Consider the following 12021-nt stretch of genomic DNA (forward strand, 5'->3'; position numbering starts at 1 on the left):
TCATTAGAGTCCAAACTTGATTTCTTTCAAATTGGTTTAATTCCTCTTGCATAGCATTTATCCAATTTTCATCTTTTTCGGCTTCTTCTAGTGATTTAGGCTCTATCTGTGAAACGAATGCAAGATAATTACTAGTGTTTCTTAAAGAGGATCTTGTCCTTATCCCTTGTGAAGGATCACCAAGGATTAGATCCCTTGGATGACCATGTGCATACCTCCATTCCCTAGGAAGATCTTGATTTCTCGCTGGAGATTGATCTTCTTCATCTTGCTGAATTGTATCTTCTTTGATTTCATCCTCATGTTGTTTGTCTTGTATGGAGAATTCCTTCATTCTATCTTCAAGTATACCTGCATCACCATCTTCTTCTTTTCTAGAAGATCTCCATTAGCTTCATCAAAAACAACATGAATGGATTCTTCACCAACGAGAGTTCTCTTGTTGAAGACCCTGTATGCTCTACTAGATGAGGAATAACCTAAGAAGATCCCCTCATCTGATTTAGCACTAAATTTACTTAGATTGTCCTTTCCATTGTTTAAAATAAAGCAGCGACAACCGAAAACATGAAAATAGCTTATATTGGGCTTCTTATTTTTCAACAACTCATAAGGTGTTTTCTTTAAGATAGATCTAACTAAAGCACGGTTTAAAATATGACAAGCAGTATTTATTGCTTCAGCCCAAAAGTACTTTGGTAGATCCGATTCGCACAACATGGTACGAGCCATATCTGCTAGTGTGCGATTCTTTCTTTCTACCACCCCATTTTGTTGGGGTGTCCTAGGAGCCGAGAAATTGTGATTGATACCGTTTTCTTCACAAAATTTTTCAAAATGCTGATTTTCAAACTCGGTACCATGATCACTCCTAATTGCTTTTAGTTTAAGATTAAGTTCATTCGAAATCCTATTATGAAACTTGATAAAAGCGGGAAAGGACTCATCTTTGTGGGCAAGAAATGAAACCCATGTAAAACGTGAAAAATCATCAACAATTACAAGACCAAACTTCTTACCCCATAGACTAGCAGTTCTAGTGGGTCCAAATAAATCCATGTGAATTAGTTCTAAGGGTTTTGATGTTGAAACTATGTTCTTAGACTTGAAAGAACTTCTTGTTTGTTTTCCTAGTTGACATGCAGCACAAATTTTGTTCTTTTCAAAGTCTATTTTTGGTAGTCATTTGACTAGATCTTTTGTAATCACTTTAGAAATTAAATCCATGCTAGCATGCCCTAACCTACGATGCCATAACCAGCTAGTCTCATTGACCTTGGCATCCATGGCTACAAGACATTGGCCATCTTTCATGGTGAGATCATCAAGATCTACCATATAAACATTTCCACGCCTATGTCCCATAAGTATGATCTCATTGTCAATTGGACTACTAATTATGCATAGGGAAGATTCAAATGACACTTTAAACCCCTTGTCACAAAATTGACTTATACTTAATAAATTATGTTTTAATCCATTAACTAACAATACATTGTCAATAAATGAGGAGGGTGATATGGAGATTTTACCAACGCCAATGATTTGACCTTTAGCATTGTCTCCAAATGTGACTACTCCTCCTTTTGATTTGAAAGTGACGAAAAGACTCTCGTCACCGGTCATATGCCTTGAGCTACCGCTATCAAGATGCCACATTCTCTTTTTGCTCTCGGCTGCAAGGCATACCTGCAAAATAATCATGTGAAGCTCTTAGGTACCCAAGTTTTCTTGGGTCCTTCTTGGTTAGTGTAGTTGGTTCCCTTAGGCACCCACATTTTAGTTGTGTTTTTACGCTTTACAAATGTATTCTTGTTAGTTTGAATTTGAATGCAAGAATAAGCTTTATGTCCACTTTTCTCACAATGAAAGCATGTAGGTTTTTCAGTTTTGATATCTTTTGCTTTCACAAAAAAGTTCTTTAGATATTTTTGTTGTTTGCTAGTTTTGTATCCTAATCCGGCTTTATTAAAAACAGCTCTTTGATTGGATAGAATAAGATTTAATTTTTCAGAGCTATGTGTAAATTTCTGCACAATTGGTTTGTACTTGTGTACCTCATCTTTAAGGTCCAAATTTTCTTTAGCCAATTCTTCCTTATCATTTTTAAGGGATTCAACATTTTGTGCAAGTGAGGTATTACTATTGAGTAGGAATTTGACTTTTAGACTTAATTCCTTAATGAGTGTTTTTGCCGATTCATTTTCAATGCTAAGTTTTGAATTTTTATCCTTTAGGTCAATGATGTTATCATTTTCATAGCTCTCCTTCTCAATCAATAGGTTTTTAATGTCATCCTTTAGTTTTTGATTGGAGGCCTTTAATTCTTTATTTTTTGCTCCTAACATACTACAATCACTCATGAGCTCTTGGAAAGCTTCATATAATTCTTCTAAAGTAAAATCTGTACTTGAGCTTTGACATACCTCATCGTCGTCGAATGCCATGAAACACAAGTTGGCGGTCTCTTCCTTCTCTTCCTCGGAGGAGGATGTGTCACTATCATCCCAAGTTGCTTTCAACGCCTTCTTCTTCTTCTTTCCATAGTGCTTCTTCTGTTGAGGGCATTCGGAGCGGATGTGTCCCGGTCTTTTGCAATCATAACATATGATTGGGTCTCTTTCTTTTTCTTTTTCCTTTTTCCAATCATTTCTCCCTCCAAACTTCTTTCTTGGAAAGGGTTCTTTCTTCTCATGAATTTTTTGAACTTCCTTACTATTAATCCCAAGTCTTCATCTTCACTTTCCTCTTCACTCTCACTGCTTTCTTCTTCACAAACACTTGAAGTAGCCTTGAGGGCGATTGTCTTCTTCTTTGGCACATCTTCTTCATGTTGCTTCATTGTAAGCTCATGCGTCATCAATGAGCCCAATAGTTGTTCAAGTGCCAACGTGTTGAGGTCTTTAGCTTCTACGATCGCCGTGACCTTCGCTTCCCAAACTTTTGGCAAGGACCTGAGAATTTTCCTCACAAGTTCTGAGTTAGTGTAAGTTTTACCCAAATTCTTTAGACCATTTATTATATCAGTGAAGCGTGTGAACATGCATGAAATAGTTTTGTTGGGTTCCATCTTAAATAACTTATATTTGTGAACTAGAATGTTCACTTTAGACTCTTTGACTTGATTGGTACCCTCGTGGGTAACTTCAAGCCTATCCCATATTTTCTTGGCGGAACTACAGGTGGAGACTCTATTAAACTCATTTACATCTAGAGCACAAAACAATGAGTTCATGGCTCTAGCATTGAGTTGAACCATCCTACTATCATTCTCATCCCAATCCTCCTCAGGTTTGGGAACTTGAATGCCATTAACTATGTGAGATGGTTCGTGTGGTCCCTTAATTATAACCCTCCACAAGGCATAATCTTGTGCTTGAATAAAAATTCTCATTCTAGTCTTCCAATAGGAATAATTTGTCCCATTGAAGAGTGGAGGTCTATTGGTTGCCTGCCCCTCAGCAGGGACATTGTTGAAGGGTGTTGCCATCTTGATCTTTGGCAAAGACGGTTAAGTCTTCAAGAATACACAGAGCACCTGCTCTGATACCACTTGTTGCCCAGAGATGGTCACCCAAGAGGGGGGTGAATTGGGTGTTTTAAAATCTTTTGTCTAATTAAAACAAGACACACAAGTGTATGTGCTAAAGTAAGAATAAAGTTATAAGTACAGTCAATTGCAAACACAAAGATTTATAGTGGTTCGGAGCTTCCACTGCTCCTACATCCACTCCCCAAACACCTTTGGAAATTTCCACGATAATCAGCGATTACAGTCCGGTAGTTTTCCGAGTGCACTACCCAACTCGTTGTTTTACTCCGGGCTAACAACGAACCCTACAATTCCCCAATTTAACCTAGGCTTGGGACGCCTATCCCTCGTTCCAAGTCCCTTGACTGGAACAAGCACAATAATCAAATGTTTTACAAAGATTTAAAAGCTCTTATGAAAGCAAATATAAAAATGAAAAGCAACAAAACCGGAAGAACCCTTTTTGCCGTTGGAAGCGTGGGTAATGGTGGTTCTTCCGATGTGGATCACGTTGGCTTGAATGCGAGCTTTGAATGCCGAGTGGGAGTGAGTAGTTGAGCACGAAATCAGATGAAGAAAACTTGAATGCACTTGATTTCTTCTCTTGAAAGCACCAACTCCCTTGAACCTCTTTTTCTTTCTTCTCTCTTGAATGATCTTGTGTTTTTTTTTTGGTGAGAAGTTGTTTAAAGGCACTTAAAAGCTCCCTTTTATAGCCCTACAAGCAATAGATCCGTTAGACACAAAGATATTACCGTTTGAAATTCAAACAAACCTGCAAAAGTGTGTCAGTCGCGTCCCAGGCGCTCCGGAGACGTCTCCGCCTGACCGCGAGACGTCTCGGCTGTATAAAAATTCTTTTGACGATGTTTGGAGTCGACTCGGTGCTTTTTGGGGTCGACTCTGAAGAAGAACAGCTCGACTTCTTGTTTTTCTGTTTTTCTGAGAGAGTCGGCTCGGCATTTTACAGGGACGTCTCGGGATGCTTGTGCTTTATGCATGGGGACGACTCCGCGACGTTGGGGACGACTCCGTAGTTTTATCAACGAAAAACAAGTCCTCTGGAATCCCTGAGAGAGTCGACTCCGCGCTTTCTGGGGACGTCTCGGGATGTTTGCTTTTTATGCGTGGGGACGACTCCGCGTCCTTCGGAGACGACTCGCGCGCATCCCTTGAAATCGGCCTTTCTGCCGTCTCTGAGAGAGTCGACTCCGCAGAGTCGGGAGTCGACTCCGACCCTGCGAGACGCCTCGCCAGGTGCCGGGGACATCTCCAGACGTGCCAGTTCTTCCTCTACGTGCCAAAGACGTCTCTGGGACAAACCGGAGACGTCTCGGCTGTCCCTGATCTGTTTTCTTTATCTCAAAAAATCTTCAATAAATCCTTGAAAAATATGGAAACATGCCTTGACAATTCTTAACAATATTCTTAGATAAACACCTGAAATCCTTAAATAAATTGTTAATATAAAAGGAATTATACTCTAGTGTTTTGTATTCATCAAAATCCATTAGGGGGTCAACAAATACCAAAAGATAAGAGGCATGATTATTTCATTATTATGGTGATACAACCAGTGGAGGCTGGCAAGCCGTACGGATGACGCTCCTCCGTGCGGAAAATAGACCGGTCCTCTATTTCATTCGAAATAAGGGTACAGCTTCTTTTTAATTTTGCGATTTTTAAGTCAAGTCGATAAGCGATTTGCCGACTTCACTTAAAAATTGCGAATAAAAAAAAGAGGCCAAACTCTGACCTATTTCTTGGCCACAGAGCCTTTCACTGTCTCCTGCCCGAGACGCCGGCCTCCGACGGCCCTCCACCGTCCTCCACCACCCTCATTCTCTCTTCCCCCCTGTCTCCTTCTCTCCCTCTCTCTTTTCTTTACTCGCCCTCTCCCCCGCCTCCTCTACTGTGTTGGTACAGGCCAGGCACAACACGACGTGGGCCCGTGCCACCAGACAACTAGTCCGGGGCTAGGTACTGGCACAGCAGACCATGTAACAGACATAACTCTTGAAACTTGATGGAAAATTTAATATGGAAATAGAGACCACATTATCATGCTTTTAGATTGTTGAGCAATAAAAAGATTCAAGAACATGAAATGAGCATGGTAGGGATGACAACGCTGATGCAAATATGTGAAAAAATCAGTAAACTAAATGAGATTATATAAGACATGAACTGAAGGAGGCCAAAGTAATGATCAAATGAGATTGTGCAAGCATGTGCAAGAAAGATTCTGGGGCAAGGATCAAAGTACCACTCTGTGCTGGCACTGTATCACTTGATACATACAATACCCGTCTTCTTCATTTTATGCCTGAACTAGCCATTAGCAAGTGCCCATCACATATCTTAATTTTCAAAACCTTGTTTTGAAGTATTCCTTTTGAAAAGGGCTTCTTATTGTGTTATTATATTAAGCTACATATCTAGAAGACCTGAGAGATAACATACCAGAGTTTTGAGGAAAGAGTTTGGGAAAGCTCATCGTGGCAAAATATATAGCCCATGATAGAATTAGCCAAGGGAAAAAAATCCTATAGCCTGTAGCAAATAGTTGGGCCATTTCCCAACAACATGTAAACATCCTATAAACTTGTAGATGTCTTCGCAATCTGTGTTTTCATCATGTCCATAAAATTTTGTTACATCCAAAATTCTGCTAGACCCACTGATTATTCAAATCATATGCTAGCAAGATCATTTTCTTCTTTTGTTATATCCAAGACAAGTTCCAACATGATAATTTAATAAAATTATTCAAACAATAGCAGCATTATAGAATTCGTTTCAAACACCCAACTTTTCAAAGCAACTCCTAAAAGTACTAAGGTATGATTGGAAACCAACATCTTTGAATCAATACACTTTTATGAGACAGCAACCAACCAAAACTTGTAATGCAAGTAAAATTTCATGAAACAAATAAAAAAAATGGGACACAATCTCATTCAGAGGAAATAAAAGCAGAAGAAAGGTTGTCATTTTAGGGGATCAAACTGATCACTACATGGCCAAAAGTCATTTTTCCCCTTTTGCCAAACTATGACAATAATGTTGAGTCTGTAAGAGATCTAAGTGCTGAATTGTATGTGCAGCAAAACTAGGAATAATAGAGCAAGGGATAAGTACACATAACATACAATATAAAGCTCTAGAGAACAATTTGAAATGGTACTAGAGTAAGAAAGATCGAAAGAAACTCCAGTAAGGAGAAGGTGTCAAATTGCATCAAAGGATGAGGAAGAGAAGTGAAAGACCTTTACAATACGAATAGAACAACATGAATGGTGTCATGAGAAAAAGGACCTGGAACAGCTTACAATGGTGGTAGATGTCGTGACTTTGCTAATGGTTAATATTATGGTGTAGTTTCAAATACCCACTTCTAGTGATGTTATCAAACTTTGTTGGAATGATTCGCGCACTCACATACACGTGTATAGAGAGAGAAGGTAAGGCAAGATGCAATGATTTCACAATAAAGTCTTGTTCAAGCGCATGAAGATGTTTCAAACATTAGACCTTCTAGTGTAGTTAACTAGCGAATGCATGATATAACAAATAGAAGTGATTGAGAGTTCTTGTACACTTTAGAACCATAGTTCTGATATGGAGAAGCATGTAAATTGCATGAATGAAATAAGAAATGTCACTACCATACAAACTATAACACGGTTTGCCGAACCATGCCAAACAACCAGTTCGGGGCATATTGAACCTGGACTAATTGGCTACCAACACAATTCAGCCTACTAATTCAAGATAGAGTGGTTTAGGATTTGTTCTCTTATGCTTGTCACTCTCGAGTGCATGCAGCCTCGTGCTCATCTCACCCTCGCCAATCGACGATCATCCCACATATGCCAACGGCTGATGCTCCCTCTCTCCCTCTCCGTCCCTCTCTCTCCCTCTCCGTCCCTCTCTCTCCCTCTCTCTCCCCCTCTCTCACTTTGTCCTCATCGCCATACCAGATAGTTGACAGCTCAAAGCTCCTCGGCCCTCTCTCTTCGCTCTCTCTCTCCCCCTCCCTCTCCTTCTTCCTCTTCTCGCTCCCCCTCCCTCCCTCCCTCCCTCTCTCTTCCTCCCTCTCCAACCAACCATTCCTCTCCCTATTTCCATCATCCATGACCTCCACCACTGCTAGATCTGCAGTCCCCAAATCTTCTTTGTCATCCACAGCTTGTTCCGCTGCTAGATCCGGGCTTCCTAAACTTTCTGTTGCCACAGCCTCCTCTATAGTCAGATTTGCACTACCTAGGCCACGATCTCAGCCATCAAGCATTATCCGAGTATGGAACGAGCCTCTCACTCTCTTCTCCTTCTCCCTCCCTCTCTTTAATTTTCCCCCTCTCCCCCTCCTTGTTTCAATACATCTCAAAAGGGCATGGTACAGACTTGTACCGCACTGAACCAATCACCAGCTGGTATGACCTATAGTATCGGATCGGCAAACCTTGCTATAGAATGTTGAACAATAGATAATAGAATGATAAATTCACATATTATTACATGTTCATATTTTATGAAGATATGCATGACAGAAACAAAGACAATGGACGACAAATATTGATAAAAATAGGGAATATTAATATAGAAAATAATAAAAATATTGATATTTTCTAGCATTCAAAATAAGAAACTTGAGACTGACAAATATTCCAAATATGTAATTTCAGCACATCCCATTTCAGTTTCTGCAAATTTCAAACCCAGCCAATTCAGCCTATCATCCTATTGCCTTTTTAGATGAACTGTGAGCTAGTAGCTCTTCTATTTTAAAGATGACTCTCGAAGAAACTAAGCTGTGATCTCTTACAACAGTCAAAGTCAATTGTACAAGAAAATCTATAACGTGAAGAATCTGCAGCTCCCAAGACATGCAAACTTGAACAACAAGCCTCATCCTTCATATACAGGTTTAGCTATGCAGATCTTAATTAACCAGCAATTTCTATGAATGATTAACTACTCTATAAACTTAACATGTAGGGTTTTCAAATAGTAAATGAAAAAACTCAGAGCAGACAATATCACTAGAATCACTTGTCCAAATCTGCATATAGTCTGATTGAAAAGGGGGTACATTGGAGTTTTGGTTCAGAAACTTTAGTAACTTTTCATATCTAATTTCTTGACAAAATTAATTTACTAAGTCCTGTTTGGTTTAATTTCTAAAATTGTATCGAAGATAGAACCTCAGCTTAGGAGAATTTAACATTATATATTTAAGATACATATATTAAACAATCTGTATCATGTCTTGAGAACTATTAGACTAGTTCTAACAGAAAACGGCTGAAAAACATGAGGATTATTAGTTCCAAAAAGAAGAGCTTCCAAAAATTTTATTTCTTTTAATATAAAAATTATACCAGAACATTGCCACATTACCTGTCTTGACATTGCTTGCCTATACGACCTGGCAAGGACTTTGCAATGACAGACCACTTACAACCATGCTTTTCAACTAGTTGAATAATAAGGTCATCTTCCTGCATATTTAATAGCAGATTCACTAAAGCAACTTATAAAATATGGTGCAGTGGCATTATACATAGAAGAAACGGAGGATGATGGACTCTACCTCCTTGGTCCAGGTTCCTTTTATTAGCTCAGGGTTGAGAACTCTCTTCCAGCGGCTGCGACACTGCAAATCTGTCCGACCTGGAAATAGTTCAGCTGGGAAAAAGCATAACCATTGTCAGATAAGATCTGCATACATAAATTTTAACTTTTTCAATAAAAACATATCTAAAGTTATAATTTCAATGTTCTCGACAAACGTGAATCATAACCCAGAAATTGGAAAGCCAAGAAGGTCACATTGAAATATCACATTTGACTTGAAGATGTAATTAAATTTGAATTCTATACTTTAAAATTTATTGAATTCATATGTTTATGAAGTAAAAAAAAGGAAGTAAAAGTTTATCAAGCAACAAAAAAAGCCTAACCCACCCAAAAGCTCGTACTTCCAAGTGAAACTCTTAGAAAATCCCAATAAAAATTTTAAGAAATAAATAGTAATTATTGCAATGCTTGATTATGATCAAAGTGAAACATTCAAGAAACCCAGTTACAGTTTCACAAAGTAAGCAGGGATAATGGCATTACTGGTTTATGCTGCTCATCATCCTTGAGCATGATAGTGGAGGCAAGCAAATGAATCATTGGTCAAATAACTACTCTTGACTCTGCACTGCATTTATGTATCATGGGCTGCGTATTTGGAACAGGCAATGTCTATACTGGAGGGTACAATGCCTTCCATGATGCATCTGTGATGTAAAAGAGACAAATGAATATCTATTAATAGCATGAGAGGTGCAATATCTGTTTGGTAGTGAATGTTGGACAAATACTCACAGTTAAAGCTTAAGTGAAAAATCTTAAGTTGCCGTCAAATATGAAACAAGGAGTCAAGTGAACCAATAGGTATTAAAAAGCAAAAATGCCATTTAATTAAAATAGCAGCAACTTTTTTGAAAAATTTATAGCAGAGTAGATTAATTGAAAATTTGAACAAACATGTCAAATCTTATATGCTTATTATCTAGCATTGCAAGATGTTTCATAAAAAATATGATCCTCATAAAAGAAAAAGAGCTCAGGTAAGAACTATAGATCGAGAGAGTCGGGTAACCAGGCAAGAGAAAAATATTACTACATATAAACACATTATAAAAGAACTTGTAAACAAATCAGGAAAACATTTATCAGATAGAACAGCATTTACCTATTTTCTTCCAGTTTTTCCCATTGAATTGTCTTACAGCTTTGGTCAACATATCATCCTGTGACAAAATTGGAAAAAATTATCGCCTGAAGTTGATATCTATTATAAAATTCAAAAAATTCTCAAGAAAAAGATGGCTCTTTGCTCAAAGTTGTTATCCCCCAGAGCTGCCTTTTATTCTCTCAAACAAGGTTTAGTTAATGTGACAATATCATCTGTAAGGTGTTGTTAATAAATATTTTAACTGGATAACATATCAGATCAATTTCTTCCGAAAGTTTGCTGACAGAGCCTTAACTGAACAATTTACGTGTGCATTTGAACCATAACACACTAAACAAAGTACAATCATGTAAGTCTAGTCACCTCCTCATCTGTCCAGCCTCCCTTTGTTGATCTTCTGACTGGACCACTTGTTCTCCTGAAACAAGAACAACTACCATTACTGTGGATGTCATAAAAGAACTTTGCACACATCAGTGTCCTGAGAAGCAATGAAAAGCTAGACATGCATAGCTGGAACGTCCGTATTATTTTGTCAAGAAAAAAATAAACATAACTTATATAAGCTGATGCAGCTATTATCTGCCAAAGTGACCGACTAAAGTAATCAATTCCTGTTTGGTTCAACAAGCAAAGGCATGATTCGTGAAAGGTAGTACAGTAACAGCAATATTAGTCGTTAGGAAATACAATAGTAACAAAAGAGCAACAGGGCTCCAGGTACCAAAGAACCTACCATAGATTTCACATTCAAAGAACGATCAATAGCTATTATTTTCTGTTAACACTATCAATGAAAAAAGAAAAAAAAAGAAAATTATTTTCTGCTTGATAATTTTCCTCCTTGCGGCGGACGAAAACTAAAATTAGTGAATCAGAATTTAATAAAAATTAAAACTCAAAATCTTTTCATTGATTGGATTCCTTTAACATAAATATATAATAACAAAAATAAATAATCCAACTAAGAGAGAGCGTTAAAACTCTCAGATATCTCCTAAATTTTTTCATCCGTAAAGATGCAGACTATTTTATTGCGAACTAAAACAGAGGAAAAATATTGAATATACAGTCACAACAAATCAACTTATGAGCCAAAAAACTTGTTTTCAAAACGAATTCAAGCAATCTGAAATTCTAAACATATAATTGCAGGAAAGACTACGAGTAAGAGTAGAAAAGAGATTACCCAGAAACAGTCATAAGTTTCAATTTAGACCCGATATCCAAAGCCGGAGGGCACAAATCCAGGGTAGCTTCATGAACCTGCTTGCCCTTTTCATTCTCCCGCTTCACTTCCGTCATCGGTACCACCTTCTCCCAATTGCAGCAGCACGTAAAGAAGAACAAAAACCGTTCAAGAACCAGTAAAAAAGATCGAAGAAAACCAATAAACAATCCTAGGGTTCCTCAAAAGCTTTGGAGAAGACGCTCGGATCGACACCACAACGCCGCGGAAAGAACGAGAGTGGAAAGGCCTCCAAACGGTAACAAATACTGAATACGGTTTCGGTTTTATAATTTCGATTTTCATGATATTTGCAACGGTTCAAGAAAGGAAAGGTTTGCAAGATCGCGTTCCTAAAAGGAAGCAACTTGAATTATAGTCAGGTTAAAACTTTGTCTGATTAGGAAACATCCCAGCTCAAGTTGGCTCCCAAGGTGGAGGCTTTGTTTGGTAACAAATAACCATTATTTCACATCAAAAAACAACTAACCATTATTTATGGTAGTATTA

General features: G+C 38.1%; 1 protein-coding gene across 1 annotated transcript in view; it reads right to left on the reverse strand.

Annotated features, from left to right (window-relative positions):
- The window catches only part of LOC103720268 (transcription factor MYB3R-5-like), a 28078-nt gene extending 16490 nt beyond the window's left edge, over positions 1-11588 (reverse strand). Inside the window, exons 1-5 of the mRNA XM_008809883.5 lie at positions 11473-11588; positions 10647-10701; positions 10281-10338; positions 9129-9223; positions 8936-9036 (exon numbers count right to left, since the gene is read on the reverse strand). Of these exons, the coding sequence (XP_008808105.3) occupies positions 8936-9036; positions 9129-9223; positions 10281-10338; positions 10647-10701; positions 11473-11588 (425 nt within the window). The remainder of the gene's footprint in view (positions 1-8935; positions 9037-9128; positions 9224-10280; positions 10339-10646; positions 10702-11472) is intronic.
- Between the last annotated feature and the right edge of the window lie 433 nt (positions 11589-12021).

This window comes from Phoenix dactylifera, chromosome 6, assembly GCF_051530095.1.
Source record: "Phoenix dactylifera cultivar Ajwa chromosome 6, Ajwa_hap1_PhDact_Kaust_v1.1, whole genome shotgun sequence".
NCBI lineage: Eukaryota > Viridiplantae > Streptophyta > Magnoliopsida > Arecales > Arecaceae > Phoenix > Phoenix dactylifera.